This window comes from Vulpes vulpes, chromosome 3 (assembly GCF_048418805.1).
Source record: "Vulpes vulpes isolate BD-2025 chromosome 3, VulVul3, whole genome shotgun sequence".
NCBI lineage: Eukaryota > Metazoa > Chordata > Mammalia > Carnivora > Canidae > Vulpes > Vulpes vulpes.
Window position 1 is genome coordinate 97,539,280 of NC_132782.1, and position 25,945 is coordinate 97,565,224.

General features: G+C 41.4%; 1 protein-coding gene and 1 long non-coding RNA gene across 2 annotated transcripts in view; both read left to right on the forward strand.

Moving 5' to 3' along the window:
• USP31 (ubiquitin specific peptidase 31) overlaps positions 1–9,671 on the forward strand; it is a 72,339-nt gene extending 62,668 nt beyond the window's left edge. Inside the window, exon 16 of the mRNA XM_025983801.2 lies at positions 1,499–9,671. Within this exon, the coding sequence (XP_025839586.2) occupies positions 1,499–3,069 (1,571 nt within the window). The 3' untranslated portion in view covers positions 3,070–9,671. The remainder of the gene's footprint in view (positions 1–1,498) is intronic.
• Positions 9,672–13,120: 3,449 nt separating this feature from the next.
• Positions 13,121–25,945, forward strand: part of LOC140598089 (uncharacterized) — a 115,759-nt gene continuing 102,934 nt past the window's right edge. The window contains exon 1 of the long non-coding RNA XR_012000212.1: positions 13,121–13,173. This is a non-coding gene — a long non-coding RNA (uncharacterized lncRNA). The remainder of the gene's footprint in view (positions 13,174–25,945) is intronic.

Here is a 25,945-nt window from a genome sequence, read left to right on the forward strand (position 1 = left end):
TTCCTTACCACATGAGTAATAGCAGCAGAACCCACGGTTCTGACAGGAACCCCAGGTGGTGCTGGAAGGATCAGGCAGTCCAGGCAGTGAGGCAGGGAGTAGGTGAGAGTGAGCTCAGCTTCTCTAATGAGAACGGTGACTCATCTCCCAACAAGTCTCCTTCTGCGGCTAACATGTCAGTTGCTGTAATCTGCGTCTGGTGACGGTTGATTGTAAGAACTCGAAGTGGAGGGAAACAGCAGGAGCCTGGAAGGGGCCGCCTGGCCCTGGAGGTCTGTGTCCTTGCAGCTCCACTCCTGCTCTCGCTTCTGGCTTGTTGCCTCTGCATTTGTAAGTTAACAAGAGTACTTAGCTGGAATTGCTAAGCTCCTGGCATTTTATGGAAAACTGGCCAGTGAATCTTTGCTTGTTTAAGTAGAGGTTTTTTCTCAATGCAGCCTTTAAATTTAGAATTCACTGTTGTGTTAACAGTAAGCTGGTTTGTCCTCGGTCTGTTTTTAGACAGAGTAGTTGGTGAAACCAGGATCCTCTTAAGCATCATCATCACAGTGGTACTGGGTGGTGCCCACAGAATAGAGTCTGTCTCTGAGGATCTTATCTGGACAGTTTTATAAATACCACAGCTACAGGGCCAAGTATGTATGGAATTGAATTTAGAATATTTTCTTTGGAAGGAAGTTTTAAGCTACTCAAAATAGAAGTATGTAGTTCTAATTATGAACTTTTTCTTCAGAAGTTTGAAATCACTCAGGATAAGAGTGTATCATCTCTGGTTCTTTCCACCAGTCTGCTGTTATAGTCAGTAATTACAGGCCAACCTGCATGTGGCATTGAGTCAAGGACAAGAGTTTGTGGTTCTGGTATTAACTCTGCCTCTGATTTTGTGTACTCTCGAGCCCACGACTTGAATTCCATGGGCCCTGCTGGTTCTTAGTTGAAGAAGCCAGATCAGTAGCTCACATTTACTGAGCATCTGTGAAGTGCCAGGTGGGCACAGGACTTTTAGGACTTTATTTAGTTCTTAGAGCAGCCCTGTAAATTAGAGCAAGGATCAGCAAATGACAGCCTATGCGCCAAATTTAGCCCCCACCTTTATTTGTAAATAAGGTTTTATTAGAACACAACGACATACACCCATTTGTGTATGTGTCTTCTGTGGTGTCACTTCATGCTGCAGTGACAGAGTTGAGTGGTTGGTCCACGAAGCCTAGAGTATTAACTGTCTGGGCCCTGAAGTCTCCCAATCCCTGATGTACAGCAAGAAGGTAAAGGGATCGTTTGCCGATCCCTGAGTTAGAATGTCCCTATTTTATAGATAGGGGAACTGGGTTCAGAAAAGTTGAAGTCATGTGGCTGCTCCTTGACTCCAGATGTGCTGGCTCTGAAGGTCATGCTCCTGTCATTCCAGGCTTGCCTTCCTCCCTTCTTCAGTTATCTTAAGATGTTGCTGGGACATGTTTTCAGTTTAACTTAATGCTATTTTCTCTGCTACATTCAGGAGGTTTCTCCACTCGGCCATTCGTGAGAAGTGTCCAGCGTCAGAGCTTGTCATCCAGATCTTCTGTCACTAGCCCCTTGGCCGTTAATGACAATTGCATTAGACCTTCTTGGTCCCTGTCCGCTAAGCTGCAGATGCGCTCCAATTCTCCCTCCCGGTTCTCAGGGGACTCTCCGATCCACACCTCTGCTTCCACCTTGGAGAAGATTGGGGAGGCAGTGGATGACAAAGTCTCCATCTCCTGCTTTGGCAGCTTGCGGAACCTTTCCAGCAGTTACCAGGAACCAAGTGATAGTCACAGCCGACGTGAGCACAAGGCTGTGGGTCGGGCCCCTCTGGCTGTCATGGAAGGTGTGTTCAGAGATGAATCAGACACCCGCAAATTGAACTCCAGTGTTGTAGACACACAGAGCAAAAACTCAGCACAAGGGGATCGTGTGCCCCCCATCTCCGATCCATTTGATAACAATAACCAGATTGCTTATGTGGATCAGAGCGATTCTGTAGACAGCTCTCCAGTCAAAGAGGTGAAACCCACAAGCCACCCGGGCTCCCTCACAAAGAAACCAGACAGCACAGCCAAGAGATCCCCCAGTTCCAAAGGCGCTTCTGAACCAGATAGAAGCTTGCGGAAGGGGAGACCAGTCTTGGCAAGCCAGGAATCATCTCTTTCAAGTACATCCCCTTCTTCTCCTGTTCCTGTAAAAGTTTCTGTAAAGCCCTCCCGCTCCCGAAGCAAAGCAGATTCTTCTTCCAGGGCCAGTGGACGGCATTCCTCCCCTGCCCCTGGCCAGTCCAGAAAGGAGTCCTCCCCCAAACCCCAGGACTCCGTGTCATCTCCTTCGCCCCAGCGGCAAAAGTCCTCTTCCTCCCTCACCTACACCGCTTCCTCTACATCTGCCAAAAAAGCTTCGGGCCCTCCTGCAAGGGGCCCCTTCCCTCCTGGGAAGAGCAGGACTTCAGACCGGAGCTTGAGTAGAGAGGGCTCCAGGCAAAGCCTTGCTTCGGATAGAGCCAGCGTTACCTCCAGCTCTAAACCCAACTCCCCCCGGGTGAGCCAGGCCAGGGCAGGGGAGGGCCGCGGGGATGGAAAGCATGTCAGGAGCTCCTCCATGGCCAGCCTGCGTTCCCCCAGCACAAGCATGAAAGCTGGTCTCAAGAGGGACAGCAAGTCGGAGGACAAGGGGCTGTCTTTCTTCAAGTCAGCCTTGAGACAGAAGGAAACCCGGCGGTCAACTGACCTTGGCAAAACAACCTTGCTGTCCAAGAAGGTTGCTGGGAGCTCTGTCAAGCTGGCTGGTAAGAGTGGCATGGACGACAAGGCAGAGAAAGGCTACCAGTCTCCAGGTGCCCAGCAGCCAAATGCAAGTACAGTTGGAAAAGAGCAGTTTGTCTCTAAGGACCCTGCTTCTGCTAAACATTCCCTGCTGTCTGCTCGTAAATCCAAGTCTTCCCAGCTAGATTCTGGAGTGCCCTCGTCTCCTGGTGGCAGGCAGTCTGCTGAGAAATCCTCAAAAAAGTTATCTTCTAGCATGCAAACCTCTGCACGGCCTTCTCAAAAACCTCAGTGATGTTTCTGCAATCCAAGTGTTTTATCTGTAAAGATGTTTATTTATTTAGAACCCTTTCCCTCCCACCAAAGCCCTCTATGCTTTTGTTTTGTATGTTTTGGGTCACGTGCCTGGTGTGCGTGTGTGCGCGTGCGCGAGTGTATGTGTGTGTAGAATTCAACTGCAGATTGTTAAAAGCGTCGCCTTATTCTGCCATTGAACCAAATAACAGCCATAGGCAAAGCATTGATACAAGCTAACTGGAATAATGTAGATGAGACCCTGGGCGGTCCCTTTAGCAATTGTACATACTTCTTTCTAGAGAACTCTAATGACTTTTGTTGGACACTAGGGTTTGGAAATCTGTGAACCAGTTAAGCTGTCATTAGTGTGTGCTGTAGAAGGATTGGGTTATTTGACTTGGGTTTCATCTGAGCAGGATTTGTCCTCACAGCTGATTGTCGTGTGGCACCAGGAGCTCTAAAAACTGTGACACTAACAGTGAAACCAACAAACCGAGAGAAGACTTTGCTTTCTGCACTTTGGCCCCATCTACCAGTCTCTGTAAAGGGCAATATTTTAACACTAATGTTTCTCAGGTATATACTCAGCTAGTCTAGAGTGGATGCGCATCAGTAAAAGGGTTAATGAAGGAGGTGGCCTGTGGGGTGACTCATTTCTCTGACTGCCACAGATAGAAATTTCTAGAGGTAGGAAAGAAGTCTTTCATACCTTCATGTCTGCACAGATGTATGTATCATAAGCTGTCTTGATTCTTAGGATATGTCCTAAGAGGTGGCACATTTGGACAGCCAGAGAGCCAGTCACTAGTTCATTTTGTTTTTCTTCTAAATTTGCTACGCTAAGGCCTTTGGGATTTTGAAATGCAGTAGAGCAGTTATCACATTTGAAAGATTCCTGGAAAAAAATGGATTCTGAACTGGATGCATGAATCTGTACCATTTTCCTTCTCTGGTGTTGCCTTTTTCTGTGTTAGAGGCTGAAAGCTCCATGCTGCCTTGCGTGCACATGCCTGTGTTTCTTGTAACTTGGAGAAGAAAGAAGTTGCCTAATGCCAAAAGTCAGTTAGTTGATGGTGTGTTGAAGCAATGTGTGACACAGTATTACGTGTGCACTTCTGATCCTGCCTGCCTGTCAGTCAAAGTTGTAGATTGCTTTTCAGAAAGTCATTTTTTTCTTTGTGCTTAAGATTTCATCTCTTAACCAGAACTCAAAAGTAGGAGTGGGGCATGTTCCATCTGGCATTGTCAGTGCAAATTACATTTCTTGTTTAGAAAACAAGGGAACCTCACAGAATCTCACAGATAAGCAAGATACGTAGTTTTTCAAGCTTTCTGGAGGGATCCTGGCTATTTATAGCCTTTTTTTCCCATTTTTATATTTTTTTAAAATGTCGAGAGTCATGGTCCTGATTCTCTTTGAATTGCATTTGTCACTTTGCCATGAAGTATAGCATGCTAAGTTTATATGCTTTTAAATATTAACTTTTTTAAAAAAATTAAAGCCTTCCAATTCTTCCTGAACTCTTGGTGCACAGATCCATTTATAACCTTCCTTTTCAGTATTGCTGTGTGTGAAGTAGTTAAAACACATGCACATGAATAGTTATGAATTCTCCACTGCCTCCCCCCCCCCCCCCCCCGGCCAGTACCTCTTGGGAAGTATTTCCCATAGGTTTCTAACTTTATTTTGCTGCTATTTTGAGCATTAGCAGGTTACTTGCAAGTCTGGAGGCCATTTACGTTGAGGATAGCTAGAATTTTAGACCCTTGCAATATTTAAGACTTAGCTCCTCAGCCTTGTGAAAGCTACCATAGTGCTCCATGAAGTTCATTGAACGTGAGCCTGTTGCCCTATGCGCTTGGTCCTATACTCACCCCTTCACTAGGTGTCCCTGTTTCACTGCACAGGCGTCTCGTTTCCCAAAGCAGCATTCCTCTCCTCTGCTGTAGTGTGACTGTGTAAGACCGGTTGTCATCAGTGTTGTTCCTGCCTCTGCGGGCACACTGACAGCCCCATCAGTGTTTGGCCACTGCTAGTTTTTCAGTGTCACTTTTATTTCCTGGAAAGGATACACCAAGTATGGGATCGTCAGTACCAGGAATCGAATGTTTGTATGATTGGAGCTTCTTGTCTTTCTTTGAAATAAGTGAATATCCTGTGAAATCTATCTGAAGCTCTGCAATAGCCTTGGAATTGAGTTTGACTACAAAAAGGATTTTAGTAACACCTTTCTCTAGGGTTACTATCAGTTAAGCATTAGTAGAATGTAGTTTAATTTTCATAGTGGCAAATATTTTTATTCTCGAGTCCTCCAGGAATGGATTTTCCATTATATCTAGTGTTTTAAGCAAAAAACAATTCTCCAAATGTCTTTAATTTTCCATGGGATCTAGAAATAACAATTTAAGCATCTGTAAACTATATGTCTATGGAGTTTAGTCCCCTTTTTTGGATATAAATGAAAAAAATCAGGAAGTGTGGCATTGTCTAGGCATCTTTAAGCTGTTTCATTTCTGGGCTTGGTAAATAATGAAAATCACATCCCTAGCTACAGGTACAACCTTTAAGCCACAGAAAAGGATATTTGCCCAAAAGTTTGGAGATGCTCTTTGAGGTGTGGAAGATCTTATTGGAAAATTATTACTTGGTTCAATTCAGTTGTTTGGTAGGCAAGTTAGTTGTTTGGTAGGGACTTGGTGTTTGCTTTGTTTATTATTTTCCCAGTGATGTTTGGCACATTGAGCATATCTATGCTTTGAGGTTAAAAATTATCTGCTAAGGATGGTGGGCCTGGGTTTCTGGTTGACAACTAGGTGGGTCTGAGTAGAGCAGTCATTTCCTGGTAGGTACAGAATAATCCCTGACAATAGTGTTGTTCTGTAATGTTTTTTGCTTTTAAAAAACTTTTTATTTTTGATTTCTTCTCCTGTGAACATCCAGTGCACTGAGACTATGTCATTCCTTTAGACAGCCCTGCACCTTGCCTCTGTAATCCCTTATATAATGTGGAAGCACAAAGAAACCGTTAAGCTCACTTCATCTCAAGATCACCTCCCAGCCCTTATGGTTTCCCATCCTAAAAGCAGCCTAACTGAAAAGAATACCTTGCTGGACCAATAGAAACGGGCGTGGGAATATTTGTGATCTGGTAAAATATTGTAATTTGATATGAGGCTGCCCTCAACCCTTGTAATCATTCTTTCCTCATTCATTCATTCATTCATTCATTCATTCATTCATTCATTCTGCAAACGTTCGTTGAGGGCCTGCTTTGTTCGTAAAGGCGAGCAGAAAGCGTCAGGAATTTGCTGTAGCCGAGGAGCCCTGGGAGCGCAGCTGATGAGCCAAGGGATGCCTGTGATACCCCAAATGGAGTGACGGTCCCCGACCCCCGAACAAAGAGAGCAAGTGGATTCTGGTGAACCGGCCAAGGCCTGTGGTCCTCTTGAGCAAGTCTCTCCTGTTCCGGAAACCAAAAGTGCCCTTCTTCATCTTTGGAGACATTTTACTCTTACATCTACTTTTTCAGACTGAGCTGTCTCTGCTACTTAGGGGTTGAAAATCCATTACAAAGTCACTTTCCATTAGAATTTGGTCATCCATGTTTGTATGAAACAGATATGGGGATGGGGGGGCGGGGGACAAATTGCCATCCCTCTAAAGAAACTATCATGGAAAAAACTAGGGACAGTATGTAAAGGAAGCAGCAGTGGCAGCCTTGAGGAAAAATGGAACAGAGAAGAGCTGTGAACAGAGCTCATTTATTTCAAATAAATGTGTTTTTAAAAATAGATTGACATATGATGTTACATTTCATTCTGACAAATTACCTAACAGCTAAAGTTGTTGTTTCCTACATAGGTTATCAGAATTATTGAGTGTCAAGATAATTAGTGTTTCTGGGTTGGATTTTTGAGATAGTTACAGAAATCATAAGCACAGTTTCAATAAAACATATTCTGTGAGGTGTGTTGAACTTGTATTATTTGGAAGTAAGAAGAGCAAAATTTGCTGACAAATCAGTGCCTATATCATAAACATAAAGTAGCTGTTACTGTGCAGACTGGTCATCTTTACTTTCATAAAGGGTACATTATTGTTAAACTTCACTACATTTTTGGGAGGGAAATCCTATGCTTTCTTTAAATGAACACTTAGTATTTCACACTGCCTTTTAATCAACTTTCATAGTGTTTGTTTTGCAGCCGCAATTTGAGCATGACCAGTCATTTTTTTCCCCCAAGTAATGAAAACAATTTTGCATGGCCTCCGTCTAACCCAGAAAGCATGTTCTTACGACCTATGCAAACAACTAATAAAGAATACGCTAAATGTAAATTTTTAAAAAGGCAATTCTTGGATTATGGAGCTCTATTTTTGAATTTGTAATTTTTTACATGTGGCTTAATCATCAGTACCGAAAAGCATGAATGTGTTTTCTTGTTTTGCTTTGCACATGTTTCTCTTTGCTGATTTTTTTTTTGATTGTTGGCAAGATTGTATGTAAAATAAGTATTTTGCAAGCAGGAGTGGAATTGGATATGTTGAACACACATGGGTTTATATACTGTATTTAGCCTGAAGACTTTCCTAAAGTATTTTGTTCTAAAAACAACCTGCCATTTTTTATAGATTTTAATTTTTTATATCTTCTAGGGTTCTATCGTGGTCACAAGAAGAGAATGTGGCTTCTAATAGTGCTAACAATTTTAAAATGCTTTTGTAGAGACTTAAAGGTGTTTTGGAAAGCTTTGGAGCTTCCCAATCACTGGTCACAATTAAGACTAAGCTCATGGAATTTATGGTAGCATTCTACAGTGGATTAGGTTATAGATCTATTTCACATGCATTTAAAACTGGTATTTCCCAATTTTGGAGGGAAAGGAGATCCACTGCAGGCTTAGGAGGCTTTTCCAAGTCTCATACGCATACTCTCCACAGGATTCTGTTAGGCCTCTTCTGAATGATTTGTCTGAGATTCTGATACTCAGCATTCACTAGAATCATCTAGAGAACTTTTAAAAATGCCTGGGTCCCACTCCCAAGCTTTTGATCTAATTAGTGTAGGGGCAAGTCCCAGGAATTGCCGTATATTTTAAAGCTCTTGGGGGTTTCTAATTTCAGTCAGAATTGAGAGCCACTGTGCTACACTGTCCCTATGGTGAGAATCACTGCCATGTGAAGCACTCAGGAGTGACTCAGACTCCTGTTTCATTGGAGAGGAAGTAAAAGATTGAGAACTACTGATACTAATATTCTGTTTGAAATAAGGGAGCCTTTCTGATTTGAGGCCCTCTTTGGGTGCTTGGAGCACTTGCCAGTCTCGTGGGATCTGGTGCTCTTCAGTTTGCTGGAGCAGTCATGAGTCCCCTGTAGGGTGTGCATCCTTCCCAGAGCCTTTTCTCTGGCTACCACCACAGGGCCAGACCCACAGGGGAGTTGGGAAGTCACTCTGAGTTAGAAAATACTGAAGTAAAACCTTCATGGCCTTGGAAAACCTGTTCCTGATTTTGATAGAATGTCTCCATAGTAATTACAATAGCAAACTCGAGGCTGCCATCTAATTTCCTAGTTAGCTCATTCTCTGCTTATCCACAGTGTCGTTTTAGGAGTTGACTTTTAGTTTAAAAACAAATGTGAAGCATTTTATTTGGGAGTCTTTGTTTTGGTAACCCTCTGTGTTTTTTCAAGTAATTAAAATAATATCCAAAAATTTGGCAGTGTATGTTACCTATGGAGGCAAATGAAATTTAGTTTTAATCTGTGGTGAGCTGAGTGCACTTAAAACATCTTCAAAGTAGTCTGCTGTGCTTCTCAGGTGGTTTCATCCTGTTGAGCATTATGCTGCCTACAAAAAAAAAAAAAAAACAATTTACCTGGTATTTTCAACATTTCAAGGAATGAAATCTAAGTAAAAATCCAAGTTGGAAATCCTCCTTAAAGCAGAGTGGCCTGTTGTGGTGAAAATGAGGTGTGAAGTTGCCTAGGTGCTATTCTAAGTGGCACGGTATAGTACCAAATGGGAAGGCAGTTCCTATGTTTTCTGAAGCTCACATTATCTTTGTAGGCCTTTCAAACATGTATTTGTGTTCCGTATTGGTTTGCTCACCAATTGTGCCTCTCACCACTGGTTAAAATCGAATTCAAGCCCCATTATAAAAATAGTTTCTTTAGCAAACTATTTAGTTTTACACTGGAATTTCTGTAGTTGTCTTAAAAGCTGCATGTCCTGTCACTGTACACAAAATGCTTTGATATTGTTCATGCACCATTCATAGTGATTTCTGTATAATTTTCTTCTTTAGTTGTACAGTAGTACGGAACGCAGATATATTTCCTTGAGGCTGGAAGAAAAGTGTATCATACATTTTAAATTATTTTAGAACAAGTGCATGAGATATGTCACTGATTTCTGTTATTTATTTGTATGTTTTATTATTCAAGGTGTATGCACTTTTAAGAAGCAAAATTTATATTTTTATGTTTAAAACGTTTTATTTCTGGAACAGCAGTTGATTATATAGTATACAGTTGGAATTAAGAGAAAAGTGGAAAATGTAACAAAATATAATAAATTTATTACATGATGCCCTCTTTAAGCCATATTCCTCTTTCTCCCCTTGCCAACCTGTATCTTTTTGGTGTTGACTAGCCTTGGAAATTAAGCAGAAATTATCTTTGTACCACACTTATCTCTACAAAATGCTTTAAAGCCATAGTGTTAAGTGAAAAAAAACAAGTTACAGAAGAATATAGACAGATACTCTATATGTAAAACTTTAAAGATATCATAATACAACTATGCTTTAATTTTCACAATCAGGGATTATTATTCCCACTTTCTCCAAGCGGTAATGTGTCCTAGGCCATGGGGCTGGGCAGGAACTCACAGTCTGGCTCAGTTCTAACGAAGGAGCCATTCTTTTCTGGGCTCTCTCTTGCCCCCAGATAACCTCTTTTTAACCACCATTTCTGATAAAATTTTTCTGGCAGTCTTTTAACTTCCCCTCAGGACAGGACTCCCTGTTGAAGATGTCACATTACTTATGACCACTTGGGGGCACCAAAGATCGCCACCATCAAATGTAGTTTAAAAGTCTTATTGTGTTCTTCACCTCTGTTGAAATGCTTGTTTGTTATGAGTTGAGTGCATTTTCAGTGAGCAAGGGTTTCAGTTTAGATAAGTGCCACCAAGCCATCATTTTTCCTGGAATCTTAAATGCAGGTCATAGAGAAGAGCTTGTTTTCTAAAGCACAGCATGATGGTTTAGGATTGGGGCAGGGAAACAGTTCCTAACCAAGGGCAGATATGAGCCACATGCCCTAAAACCAAGGTAGAGCACTTACAAACCTTTCTCATTTTAAGTAGTGAAATTTTGCTTTAGAATCCATAAAGAGTTTAACCATGTAGTACACCAATTACTCAAGAGGCTTCATTATGCCTAAAAGTACATGTCATAAAGTACACACATTTAATAGTTACACAGATATTTAAGAGTCATTTTGTCTGTCTCCATAGAAATTGGAAGATTATTTTCAAATATCTAAATGAACAGTATCTCCCCCCTGTACACTTTCCATCCTCTGTCAGTCTTCCTGGAGAAAGCAAAGGCATGATAAAGCCACTGGCCCTGGACCACATGTTCCTGTGTGCCCAGGGAGTGATTCTAGGCCACTAGCTCTGCAGGATGGGGCTTAGGCCTGTTCCCCACCCTCAGTGTCCCCTTTCTCTTTCTGAGGCGTGCTCCTGTGTTCTCCCCAGTAGTGGTTTTGGTTTTCTTTTTTGCAGCCTTCTTCTGGTCTCAGGTATCTCTGCACAGGTCATCTCATCTAGCAGAACTCTCCTCTCTAGGTGGGTTGCGTCTACTTCACCTAGAACCCTCTGGAATTCAATCTTGATTTGGTCTGGTCTTAGCCATGTTTCTCATTCCCTACATAGAGAAACAACAGGGGCTCTCTCCCAAAGTGATAGGTTTTTGCCTCATGCCATATAGCCTGATGGCTTTGCACCTCATTTTTTCCAGAGTTCAAGGCTATGATGTTAGTCTGACATGTTCTCTGTATTTATAATAGCTTGATTTTTCTTTAAGTGGAAGTTGTGAGTGAAACCAGGGTTGTAGTCAGAAATCCGGCCACTCCACCACTGCAGGCTCTCCTGTGCCTTTCAGAAGAATCCGTAGAAGCCCACTGTATACTAGGCCATCTCAGATTCATTGTCCCTTCAGAGAGGGGTAGGGAAGGCATGTGTGGGTGCGGCACAGTGTGGCTGAGGATGGGCGGCGCCAGCGTCAGGGTTCCCAGTCCATGAATGCTCTGGTGGGGAAAGTGCCCCTTTACTGTTGCACTCAAGACTGAAGTGCAAGTTCCTTCATTTAGTAGTGCTTCCTGTATGTCTACGTGCTGGGGATGACCATGTCCTGAAGAGCTCAGGGTCTAGTCCTGGTCAAGTTGGTTGATAATAAACATTTCAGTGCTTACCGCCATGCTCTTTACTCCTTGCTTTTCCCTCAAGGCATCACCACATTCCCATCCCTCTTCCAGCCCACTTCCTGGAATTCTGCCTAGAAGGTTTCTCTTCCAGGTACCCACATGGCCCATGGCGTCATGTTCTTCATGTCTTTACTCAGATGTCATCAAGTAAAGTCAGTGGAGGTCAGTGGTCAGCAAGGCCTCCCCTGACCACCCTTTTAAAACATTGCAACCTACTTCATGTTCTCTCCCTCTTCCCTACTTTATTTGCTTCATGTAACTTGTCACTAACTACCACAGTGTATATGCAGTCTGTATGCAACATCAGTCTATCTGCAGTATATATGCAATGTAGAATATATGCCATATATGTAATATTTGGTCTATGTGCAGTAGTATATATGCTGTATCAGTCTATAAGCAATACATATGCAGTATATAGTCTATATGCAACATATAGTCTATATGTGATATACAACATAGAGTCTGTAAACATATATAGTAGGTATGCTCATCTCTAGAGCTTGTTTACCTGCTGTTCTTTTCCCAGTACCTCAGAGAGTGCCAGGCATATTAGTACTTAGTAAAAATCAACTACCTGAATCAGTGGGTTTGCTTGAGTAATTCACTTAACCATTCTGAGCCCCCTTCCTATCTAGAAGATGAGGAAAAACTGTGCGGGTTCATGGGGTGTGAGGGTTACAATAGGAAGGATGCTCATAAAGCATCCAGCACAGTACCTGGCATAAAGAAAGTGCTCAGGGAATACTGCCATTCATAATCATAACACTAGGCATGGGAAGAGGGGCCGACCCTCATGGGAGCTTCATAGAGGAGGAGCCATTGGCACAGAGACTGACTGGGGACCCCAGGAATCCAGCTTTCCTACATTCCAGGAAAGTAGGGCAGGAAAGCAGGAAGCGTAGATGGAGGGAGAAGGGAGGCCAGCAGAGGCCTCATCTAGAAAGACCTATTATGACAGGTTTGTCCTGAAGTAAATGAGTATCCAGGAAGAAATTTTAATTTAGGAGAGAGATGAGATCCATTTTGTGCCTTGGCATGGTCACCATGGCAACAATGTGGCACCTGTGAGCCCGGGTTAGAAGCTTGTTGCAGGAATCTGGGTGCAGTCTGTGAAATGCTGACCTAAAATAGTGGGTGGGCAGAGAGGCACGAGCTGCTCCTGGAGGGGTGACATGCTCAGGTCCCAGAGGCAAGCTGCTAGTTCCAGTTCTGGTATCATGACCTCCTAGCTGGACAGCCTTTGGCAGATTACTTAACCTCTCTGTGCCTCAAATTCTTCACCTGTAAAATGTGGCCATTAGTGTCTGCATGCTCACTGGAAGCCTTAATTGAGATCGTTGGTTTATTTACATTTAATACATTACATTAATTACAAGTGTATTTGATTTTATCTCCTGTCTTACCATTCCTTTGATATTTGTCCCACCTGTTTTATGTTTCTTTTTCTCTTCTTTCTTGCCTTTCTTTTAGATCAATCAAGCAGTTTTTAAATTCCAGTTTTTCACCTCTGTTAGCTTATTATTCATCCTCTTAACTCTTTTTTTTTTTTTTTAGTGGCTGTCCTTGTGGTATCAGCATCCCTGATTGAGAAGAATCTAAGAAAACTTAGTAAGTCTTGCCCCTTTAGGATCTCAGAACACTTTGATTCCATTTTACCCTTTTTGCCATTTGTTACTGGTTGCCATGCATTACAATTCCATGTGTATTTATCAAGCACAGATACATAATACACGTAACTAACATTATTACGAATGTTGAAAGCCAGCATTCATTTAGATGAACCACTACGTTCACCTTCCATTGCTTATCCCCCTCTTCCTGTTTTCCAGTGTGTTTCCTGCAATTGTTTTCCTTCTGCCTGAAGAATTCCTTTTAGTGTTTTTTTTTTTCTTTCTTTTTTTCTCCCCAGCCTGTGCTCACGATGCACTCTCTTAGCTTCTGTTTGATTAGAAAGGTCTTTATTTTGCCTTTACTTTTGGAGGGTATTTTCACTGGGAATAGAATTCTAGGTTGCAAGTTATTTTCTTTCCTTTTCAGTCCATGGTCTCTGCTGTTATTTCTGTTGATAAGTGAGTTGATTATTCATCTCATGGTTTTCCTTTGAAAATGTGTTGCAAGTTTTTTTTTTTCTAAATTCTTTGAAGATGCTTCTCTTTGTTTTCCATTAGTTTCACTTAAGTGTCTTTTTATCCTGTACTTTATGAATCAGGCCTGGAAACTTTTTAGCCATTATTATCTCTTTATTTTTTTTTTAAGATTTTATTTATTTATTCATGAGACACACACACACACACACACACACACAGAGAGAGAGAGAGAGACAGAGAGAGACAGAGAGAGAGAGGCAGAGACACAGGCAGAGGGAGAAGCAGGCTCCATGCAGGGAGCCTAATGTGAGACTCGATCCCAAGACTCCAGGATCATGCCCTGGGCCAAAGGCAAGTGCTAAACTGCTGAGCCACCCAGGAATCCCTAGCCATTATCTCTTTAAATGTTGCTTCTGATCCATCTTCCCAGCGCATTCTAGGACCTAGTATATGGTATTACTGTCCACCCCAGCTGCTCAGGCCAGACCAGGGATCCATCCTTCAACCCCCATCCTTACATCAGATCCATTCACAAGCCCTGTCCAGATCTACTCCCACAGCTATGTCCTAAATCTGCCCTCTTTTCCAACCCATTTTATATCCTCCTTTCTTCACTTTCAGGCACAGAAGCTACTTCTTAGTATCTTGAAGCGGGTCTTAGCACCTGGTGCTTCCTCTCAGGAATGCTCATCCCCCAGGTATTCATACAAGTCCTTTCTCCTCTCAGTGGCACCCTACCTAGGAAGTCCTCTTTGGACCCATGTATCCAATGCTGTCCTCTCACTCTGCATTCATTCTTTATCTCATTACCCCATTTAAATTTCATGGGCTCCATTATTTCAATTTTATGCATATAAAGACTGAGGCTTGGAGAGAGTTAATAACTTAACCTAAGATCACACAGATAATGAGTAGTAGGTGTTGGATGTGAATTAGGCCTAATTCTACAATGCTTGTGGTTTTTTTTCACATTATTACATCCAATTCCCTATATGATGCTAAAAAAAAGGGAATTAAATAATCAACCTATAGAACTGTATTTGGCCATACAGTTACTAGAAGGAGAATCCGGATTGCATAAAGTCCTTTTCTTTGTAATCTCTGAGTGATTTTTATTATGGCAAATTCAAGAAGTGAGGAAATTTCTGTTTTTTGGTAACAGAATTTAGGAGAACCTCCTTGGCTCAATTTTTTTTGAAACAAAAAGTAATGACTTTAGACACAGAAAAGTTGCTAAAATAGTTTGGAGAATTCCCATATACTCTTCACCCAGCTTCCCCAGATGTTAGAGTATTGTGTAACTCTAGTACAATGTTTAATATCAGAAACTGATATTTCTGGTGCAACAGAATCACTGATATCACTGGTGCAACAACATCAACTAAACCACAGACTTTATTCAGATTTCAGGAGTTTTTTGGTGTTTTTTTTTTTTTTTTTAAGATTTTATTTATTCATAAGAGACACACAGAGAGAGGCAGAGACATAGGCAGTGGGAGAAGCAGGCTCCCTGTGGGGAACCCAGTGTGGGACTTGATCCTAGGACCCTGGGACAATGGCCTAAGCCAAAGGCAGATATTCAACCACTGAGCCACTCAGGCACCTAGATTTCACAAGTTTTTCCACACCTGTCCAGTCTTGGGTCCCACAATGCATTTAATTGTCTCAGTTCCTCCAATCTGTGACAACTCGTAGTCTTTTATGTCCTTGACAATTTTGAAGAACACAGCCAGTTGGGTAGAATGTCCCTTTGGGTCTGTCTCATGCAGTGTCACAATTAGATTGGGGTTTTGTGTTTCTTGGCAAGAATATCACAGAAGCAATATCCCCTTCTCACTATATGATATTGCTATGTCATATTACTGGTGATATAAGAATCTTGGTCACTTGGTTAAGGTAATGTTTTTGGGTTTCTCTACTGTAAAATTACTAATTTCCCCCTTTGTACTTAATAAATGACTTGGGAGAGATATTATTAGCATGTAAAGATCTCAGACTTTGGCCAACTCCTCAAATTTTAGAATCCATCAGTGGATCTTGCCTGCGAGATTTTTTATTACTATAGCAAAAGAAAGACATTTTAAGAACCTAGTTTTGTAAGAAGTCTAGAAGCAGAGCAGGTGCAGGGGTTGGATCAGTACCTCATCAGTGTCATTGAGAACCATAGTTCTTCTGTCTGCCATTCTTAGCATGGTAGCCTTTGTCCCCAAACTTGGTCTTCTGTGGCTGCCACAGTTGTGTAAACATAATGGCCTAGGTCTCTTGACCAGTAAGAGCCTATTTCCCAGAGACCATCCCCAGCCTCCTTTAAAAATACTTCCCTCTTGTTGACCAGGATCTTGGTTATCTACTTATGACCAAGTTGCAAGAAAATCGAAGGAAGTGTCTGGCATTTCCTACCAGTGTTTGGGAGGGTAGAAGGGTGGGCTCTGGCAGAGAAGAAGCCTGGGGGAGTGAGTTTGGGGAGACAGCCCAGCACCTGAGGCAGTGCCTTGCAATTCAATCTTTGTAAATCTCAATAAATCTTTGTGGAGTGAATGAGGTTCTTTGTCTCTTGCCTAGAGACATAACTGACCATTACATGGAAGCATTAGAGCTCTGGATTGTGGAATCAGAGAAGAGAGTGACTTAGAGAGTGGATCAGGGGAACAGTGAGGACATCTTGGCAAGGATGGCAGAATGGCAAATGTGGGTCCCCAGTGGGAGAGCTCCCAGCTCTGGACACCCTTAAACTTCACTGTGCTTTGATCTCCACCAGGATGATGCACCTCTGGCCCTGTTGTTCCTTCTCCAAAACATGGAGAGACCTTCACATGCATTTTTGAAGGAAGGCAGAGAACCCTATCTGCTAGACCCAATTGCCTCTACTCAAAAGGCTCTCTAGAGGCAGGGAGGCCCTGAAAGGAGGTCCCTGCTCCATAAACTCAGGCTTATGGCTCTGGGGACCGTGGGCACAGCCTGGTAGCTTGTTTGGTAAATAATGACATTGTTATAAATATTTAATAAGTCAAGGGACTGCAGCACATGCAAAATTGATGAGGTCCCTGTGTGGGAAATGCGGGCTTTTCTCTGTATGTGTGCTCTGGAGAAGGCAGTTAGAGGCTGACGTCTGCTCCAGCTGACACCTGTATTTGTGGTAGGGCTGATGAATGGCCAGAGGAATATTCGCCATGTTTAGGAAGCATCAATCCATCATGCTGGAGTTTAGGCTGAGGGAGGAATTCACGGCCATCAATATTCTCCGTGTTTATTAAGCACTGCGTGCTGCATGAGACAGTGAGTCCTGCACTGGTCCTGGGAGCAGCGCCTCCAGAAAGGGCACGGTGGCTCCTTGATGAATGACTTTAATAAGAAGCGGCTTGGAAGTACCTTCAAGTAAGAAACTAATAACAATAATTAGATGTTTCTTAATCATTTATTTATTTTATAATTTATGCCCTGCCTGCTTCCGGAAAAGGAATGGTTGTTGCTTGCAATTAAAACACATCTACCCAGGATGGTTCAAATGAAGATAAACATGAGATCAGAAACCATATTGAGGGAGTGAATTTTTCTTAATCAACTTTGCTGCTACCCGCCGAGAATATTGTATTCCCTCTCCTCAGCAGTCACCTTTTGCTCTGCAGAGCCACAGGATGTAGCAGATGTAAAGCAGCGGCTGGAGGTGTCATGGGGACAGGAGGATGAGGCAGAAGCATGATGTGACCTGTAGTCTCAGCATCTCAGCACTGGGCTCCCAGCCACATTTGCATTTCATTTATCATCGCTCCAAACAAATCTGTGTGTCTGCAGCAGAGTGGCATGAAAAATTAATGCCCCTGTGTCAGGCAGAGCTTGTCAGAGTGACAGTGCAGAAAGAGGATAACAAAGGGGCAACATGCGTGGCACTTTCTACTTAACAACCAATCTCGTGTTCCCTGAATGCCTTCTCCCCAAGCCTGTGGGTTGGGCTAATGGGGCTTTAGCAGCCAGGCCCTCCGTAGGAGCTCAGGACAGAAAGTCTTTCTCTGTGCAGTTGCTCTGGCCCCATGTCTGACATGTGCTATTCCCAGGGTAAAAGTGGCAGTGGTCAGAGCTGGGTGACCAGTTTCCCAGTCTTTGCTGAGCCATCCTGAGCTCAGAGGAGCAGAAGGAAGGCAGCCACCCAGAGGTTTCTCAGAGAGCAAGGTAGGGCAAAGATGTGCCAGAGAAGCTCCAGGGGAACAGGTGTGCACAAGGACAGGGAGGAGGGTTTGAGTGTCTGATGCCTCAGAACCTCCGTGAGACTATGTGGATTTGTTCCTGCACATGTAGATGTTCCACAAATATTTGCTCAGTCAGAATCTCATGCTGGCTTCTTTCTGACCTGTGGTGCTAGTGGTAGGAAAAGCCACGCACTTCCTGTAGCAGGGATGGCCTAATGGAGCAGTTCTGAAATCATGGATTCTGGAGCCAGACTGCCTGGGTTCAAGTCCCAGCTTTACCGCTTCCTAGCTTCGTGGCCTTGGGTAAAATTTTTTTAGCATTTTTGTGCCTCAGTGTCACATATGTATTTAGAAAAATGTCTGGCTTGGCGTTATTCGGGTTAGTGATTATTATTTCCCTGACCTTCATCCAAAGTGAGTGGACAAGGAAGGCCATGGAACTCAGTGATCTAGCCTTGAGGCACATCAAAAAGGTTCTTGCAGTCAGAGCTGTGTAGCAAGAGTTAGGAGCCTGCTCACCTCCGGAATAGCCTTGGGAAAATATACATACTCTTTTCTCTGGTTGACTCACTTAAAAAAAAGTCCCTTTTGCCTCCCCTCCCCACCAAGCATGAGTATAAATGTGATGCTAGGTTTATGAGATGAACTACTCTGACCCAAACCAGGGCTGAGCAAGGCACTGTCTTCTTATGACAGAGAAAGGAGCATAGCTTTCCTGCCCTCTGGAAATTTAGTAATAATCTTCAGGTACTGGATCTCTTCCCTCATCGCATATTAGAATCCCTGGAGGGATTTAAAAAAAAAATCCCTGATGTCTAGAACCCTCACCTAAAGATTCTGATTGGTCTAAGGTGAAGGTGGGATAGCAGGATGTTTTTATGGCTCCCTCCATGTTCATTCTACAGCACATTTCCCATAGCATCTGTGGAATCAGTGAAAGGATAGAGAATGTTAGGTTCTTTTCTAAATGAATGGTGGAGAAATAAAAAAAACGACAGAGCCAGGCAGTAGGTTCGAGAATGCTTTAATGGGGAGCGCTCCCAGGTGAGGTTCTGTGACTCGTAGAGGTGGCCCGAGTCAGGGAAGTTGCGCACTGGTTGGGGAGTGTGGGGGTTTTTAAGCCTTATTGGTTCCAGGTCTGGATCCGGGTGGGTCCCTTGCCAAGTTAGGCAAGGGAACACCGTGTCCCTAGGTGGTTGGCTGGGGGTGGGGATAGTACAGACGATGGGGGGGCGGACCCTGGCTGGAAAGTCCCAGATGGAAAGTTTCAGTTTCCCAACTAGGTTTTGATTTACTGGAGATGATGTGGTGGTCACAGTTGCCTTGGTGGGAAGATCAGCCATTTTGACCCAAATTGAGATGTCCTCCCTTTTGGGTGCCCCTGTCTCTCAGCCAGCCCAACAGAGAAAAGGACCATTGAGTACAGGACAATCCAAGGGACAAGTCCTGAGCTCTAGGGAGTAGGGGTTCTACAGTACAATCTTGGAGCGGGCATTCACAACCTATAGGGGTAGGGGTTATCCTGTAGTGTGTGATTAGTACCTATCCTGTACTGTGTGTGATTAGCCCCTTGGGGAGGGGGTTATTGGGGGGTGAGGGGAATAACTAAATATATGCATAAATAAGAGCAAGAACTTTCAATTTTTTATGAAAAGAAGGCTTTTCACAGACTGAATATGATAGTATGCCATAAACCAAAGAGTATATTTACCTCAACTTTCTGCAATTGAGGTCAGTTAGACAAACAACCTAATGATCAAACAAAGCAGAATTTCCTTCTTCTGGTCTCATGATCCATCCACAAGAGGAGTCATTAATGAAGCTCACTCTCTGCTACTGGCACTGAACTATCTTCACCTATTTCTGAGAAAAACCTCTGGACACATGAAAGAATTCATCAAAGTGAAGGAGGGGAAAGTACCCAGAAGGCTCAGGACAAGGTATACACTGTGAAGCGAAAGCCATGCTGTTGCCAGGAGATATAGGGGAGTACATAAAGATTACAGTGGTAATGACAGAAGCACAAGCAGGGTCCTATGAAATGTATCATCAGAGGAGCAAAAGAAATTTTGGAGATACAAAGCATAATTTCAAAAACGGGATAGCATAATCAACTGAATAAATTAAAAGGCTTTATCAAGGAACTCCTCTAGAATTTGGTTTAAAAAGACAAAAATCATAAAAGACAAGATATGAAACTAGATCAAATTATTCAATACTTATGTAAAAAGGAGTTCCAGAAATACATAATGAAGTAGATGGAGGGGAAGAAATAATCAAAGGAAAGAAGAAATTTGGTTGACCTGAATACTTAAATTTTTGTGTCAAAAGGTTTCCTGATTTATGCTTAGGATTAGTTGAAAAAAAAAGCTCTGCACTTGGAGATGTTTTGTGGATTTTTATAAATTCTAAATATAAAAAGAAGATACTAAAATTAGCTAGGGGAAGAGAAGAGCAAACTAAACCCAAAGCAAGGAGAAGGAGATCATAAAGATTACAGTGGAAATTTGTAAAATAGAGACTAGAAAAATAATAGAGAAAAATCAACGAAGCCAAAAGTTGATATTTTGAATGAGCCAACAAAATTGGAAAATCTTTAGCTAGACTGATTAAGAAAAACCCTCAAATTATTAAAATTGAGAATGAAAAAGAGGACATTTATAATATTGTGATTGATAATAAGAAATGCATATTTGGTCTTCATCCTGGTTCCTGGCACAGAGCTCCTAAAACCTTTGGAATTTCCTGAGAAGAGTGATAAATATGAAAGGAGTGTCTTTTGTTATTCATATGAAGCCCCTTTAACCACATCTGAGTTCATATTATTGAGGTGACTTGCTGCCATCATACTTGTGAAAAGCTGAATGCTTTCTCCCTAAGATAGGAATAAGAAGGATGTCTGCTCTCACCACTTCTATTCAACATTGTATTGGAGGTTGTAGCCAGGACAATTAGCTATAAAAGGGAATAAAAGGCATCCAGATTGGACAAAGAAGTCAAATTATCTCTAATTGCAGATGACATGGTCTTGTATGTAGAAATCATAAAAAATCCACTAAAAATGATTAGGACTAATAAATGAATTCAGTGAGGCTGCAGTATATAAGGTCAATATACAAACATCAATTGTATTTCTATACTAGTAATGAACAAATTGGAAATGAAAAGAAGAAAATAATACCATTTCCAACAGCATCAAAAAATAAAATAATAAAAAACACAAAAAATAATAATACACTTAACAAAAGAGATTTAGAACTTCTACATTACAACTATAAAACATTGAAAGATATTAAGCAAGATTTAAATAAACAGGCTCTATATTGGAAGACAGTATTGTTAAGATAGCAATACTCCCTAAATTAATCTATAGATTCAATGAAATCTTTGTCCAAATCACAGCTGACTTCTTGAAGAAATCAACAGGCTTATGCTAAGATTCATATGGAAATTTATGGAAACCAGAATAGATAAAAACAGATCTTGAAAGAGAAGGACAAAGTTGAAGGACTCACACTTCCTGATTGCAAAACTTACTAGAAAGCTACAGTGATCAAGACAGTGTGGTATTGCCATAAGGATAGACGTGTTGATCAATGGAATAGAATTGAAAATCTAGATAGAGATCCTCATATTTACAGCCAATTGATTTTCAAAAAAGGCATCAAGACAACCCAGTGGGAGAAAGTACAGTCTTTTTTTTTTTTTTAAGTTTATTTATTTATTTATTTATTTATTTATTTATTTATTTATTCATTCATTCATTCATTCATAGAGACACAGAGAGGCAGAGACACAGGCAGAGGGAGAAGCAGGCTCTGTGCAGGAAGCCTGACCTGGGACTGGATCCTGGGTCTCCAGGATCACGGATCACGCCCTGGGCTGCAGGCGGCGCTAAACCGCTGCGCCACTGGGGCTGCCCGAAGAAAGTAGTCTTTTTAACAAATGCAGGGATAACTGGATCTCACATGCAAAAGAATGAAGTTGAATGTCTACCTCACACCATGCAGAAAAATTAACTCAAAATGGTTTGAAGACTGAGATATTAAGTACTAAAACTCTTACATTCTTTGAAGAAAACAGATATAAATCTTTGTGACCTTGACACCAAAAACACAAACAGAAGGAAAAAAGTAATTGACATCATCAAAATTAAAAGTTTTTATGCTCAGGACATAAATGAAAAGTGAAAAGACAGCCCATAGAATGGGAGATAAATTTTGCAAATCATATTTCTGATAAGGAACTTGTACTAATATAGATAAGGAGCTCTTACAACTAAAAAATGCAAAGACAACTCCTTTTAAGAATGGGCAAAAAAAAAAAAAAAAATAGACAGTTCCCTAAAGAAGATATACACATGATTGGGATGCCTGGGTAGCTCAGTGGTTGAGCATCTGCCTTTGCTCAGGTTGTGATCTGGATCGAGTCTGAGTCTGGCATCAGGCTCCCTGCAGGGAGCCTGCTTCTCCCTCTGCCTATGTCTCTACCTCTCTGTGTCTCTCATGAATAAATAAATAAAATCTTAAAAATATATATGTATATATATACACATGACCAGTAAACATGTGAAAAGATGTCAACATTATTAGTTATCAGGGAAATGCAAATCAAACCTACAATAAGATAGCATTTCCCACTTACAAGAATGGCTAAAATACAAAAGATGTGATAAGAGTTGGAGAGGAGAGGAAAAATTGGAACCCTCATCCACTGTTGGTGGGAATGTAAACTGGTACAACCACTTTGGAAAACAGCTAGGAAGTTCCTCAAAAAGTTAATTCAGTAATTCCACTCACAGGTATATACCCCAAAGAATCAAAAACAAGATGTTCAAACAAAAACTTGTACATGAATATTTATAGCAACATTATCCACAATATTAAAAAAGGAAAACAATTGAAATGTCTATTAATGAATGGATGAAAAAATGTGGTATACTCATACAATGGAATAATCAGGAACAAAAAGAAATAAAGTACTGATAACCTGCCAACATGGATGAACTGTGAAAACATGCTAAGTGGAAGAAGCTGATGTTAAAAGACCACGTAATGTATCATTCCATTTATATGAATCCATTTATATGAAATGTTGAGAATAGGCAAATCCATGGAAGCATAAAATAGATGAGTAGTTACTTAAGGCTGTGGGCAGAAGTGGAATGGAGGAAGGGTGGAGGGGGTGGGGGGAGTTTGGGTGAAATAGGGAGTACTTCTAAGGGATACAGAGTTTCTTGTTGGAGTGATGAAAATATTTTAAAGTAGACTGTGGTGATGGTTGCACAACTCTGAATATACTGAAAACCATGTGCATTTAAAATTGGTGAATTATATGGTATGTGAATTATAGTTTCAATAAAGCTGTTATAAAATTAACAGTGGTGAATCACTGATATCAGTGAAAATTAGAGTTGGCCAAGTAACAGTGTGGTGGTTAAGCCTATTAAAATTGAGAAAAACGTTTTATTGGGAAAAAGAAGATTCTTTGTACCACAATTATCAACATTTTGACAGTCTTACTTCATCTCATAGCATATTTTTAAAGATCAATGATAATCTGGGACTATATAAACTTTTACATATTTAGAATACATATTTAGCATTCTTTTCAGCTGTCCACAGATGACTAGGAAAAACTCATTCCTCTTGTGTCTTTCTCCTTTACTGTCACACAACTACCACACTCACAACACTTTGGACACCAGATGTATGGTGTTTTTCCCACACAAAGCAATTCTCCATGATACCAGCTGGGTATCCTACTGGATAGTCAATTCAATTCTGACACTAACTTGAGTAGCACAGAACCCATAGGTTAAGGGCCCAGTCCCACAAGACTGCCCCCCCCCCCCCCACTTCAGATGCAATTCACAAGTGGTAGGTCACAGGTTACCCACAACTTCTGCTGACTTGGCTACAAATCAGAGGTTTCATGATTACCTTCACCTCCCTACTTTGAATTCAAGTATTTGCTAGAGCAGCTCATAGAACTAAGAGAAACACTTTTTACACTTACTGGGACAACATATGAAAAGATAAAGAGATACAAAGAGCAAGGTCTGGGAGGGTCCCAAGCACAGGAGCTTCTGTCCCTGTGGAATTGGGGTACATCACCTTCCTGGTATGTGGATATGTTCACCCACATGGAAGTTCTGCAAACCCCATACTTTGAGATTTTTATGGAGGCTTCATCATGTCAGCATGATCAGTTATTGACTCCATTTCCACCCGTTTTCCTTCTGTGGGGAATGAGGAGGAGAGAGTTGGTGGGACTGAAAATTCCAAGCTTCTAATCATATCTTGGTCTTTCTGGTGACCAGCCTCCATCCAAGGGCCACCCAGGAGCCCACCCGGAGTTCTTTCATTAGACCAAAAGACACTACTATCACCTAGGAAATTCCAAGGCATTTAGGAACTCTGTGTCAGGAACTGGGGTCAAATATTAGAACAAAATAAGTTTTCAGTGCTCTGGTCACTTAGGAAATTACAAGGGTTTTAGGAGTTCTGTGCAGGAACTAGGGGCAGAAACCAATGTATCTCTTTTCTATTATTTCATAACAGTACTTTTAAAGAATTATTATTCACTGAAGATGGGAATTGTCTATTTTGTTTTACATGCTGAATTCTTTTATGACTCAGAAATGCTTTCAGATGCAAGTAACAAGAAACCCAACCACAGTGGCTTATACGAACATGAGGCTACTTTTTTCTTCATATGAGAAATCTGAAAGTAGGCAGCTGCTGATATTGGTATAGATGCTCAACAATGTCAAAGCAAATATTTCTGGTATTCTCTTGGTGTGCCTCTACATTAACAGTCAAGACAGGAAGAAGGAGGAAGAAGACAAGGCAGCACTAACATCAGAAAAGCAAAAGTTTAAAAAAAAGAAGAAAAAGCTTTCCCAGGAGTCCCACCAACTTCCACTTACATCTGTGTCACATAGCCACCTCTGGCTGGAAAGTGGATGGGAAAAGGAGGGTCAGGGATGAGAATAGGAGGCAGGACACCAACCAACAATATCTGCCAGGATCCCAATGTCTCTAACAGTTTTTGATGTATAGTGGGAGGTATCTGCATCATCCTTTATAAATATCTGTTGAATGCATATGGTAAAATATTTATTCACAAATATTCAGCCCTCCTCCATTGAGAGGATAAGACAGCCATGCTATGTTGAACTCAGGCCTCCAAACTTTCTTTGGCCAATGAAATGGACACAGAAGTGGCTTTAAGAGCCAGACTCTCTTTTCTCTGCCCCTGTGATCATGGAAGCATGTGTCAAAATGGAGCCTCTGTCAGCTCATGTCCCTGAGTGAGCATGATGAGAGGAATACCCAGTTTACCCATGTTATTTAAGTCACTGAGAATTTTTGATTGTTACTGCAGCTTAACCTTAACCCATCCTGACTGATACAATGTATGTACCCAGGCAAAGCAATGTACAACAAATCCCCAAATTAAAATTTTACAAACTATATTTCCCGATCCCATTAATAGCAAGACTATGCCTAAATTAAGATAAGTGGTAGCCATCTGGAAATGAGACAAAATAAAAAATAGCCCTTCTGTCAAAGTGTAAATCGATACTGAAAAAACAGACATTTAAGATGATGAGGACACTCTATAAAAATACATACGGGGGTGTGACTAAAGTTATTCTTAGTAAAATCCATAATCTAAAGCTGTTATTACTAAAATAAATATGCTTGAACACTGAAGATGAGAATAATTGGATTAAGAATTCAAAATAAGGAGCTAGAAAATGAACAGCAAAATAAAAGTGAGAGGAAGAAATTAATAAAGATAAGAGCCTACATTAATCAAAAGCAAAAAAGTCAGTGGAATTGATTAATCAAATCAAGGACCAGAACTTTGAAAGGATAAATCAAATAGACAAATTTCTGGGAAGTGTGATTTCCCTCAAAGCAGGTAGAAATATAGATAGATACTCAATGTAAGGCATGAGAAAAGAACAATATAAATTGCTACAATATTTCTGGTGGGTGGATTGACACAACTGTCAAAATGTAAAATGTGCATACCTTGAAAACTTGATGAATGAATAAATGTTGGGTTGAACTGAATGAGGTTCTGAAATGTTGAAGT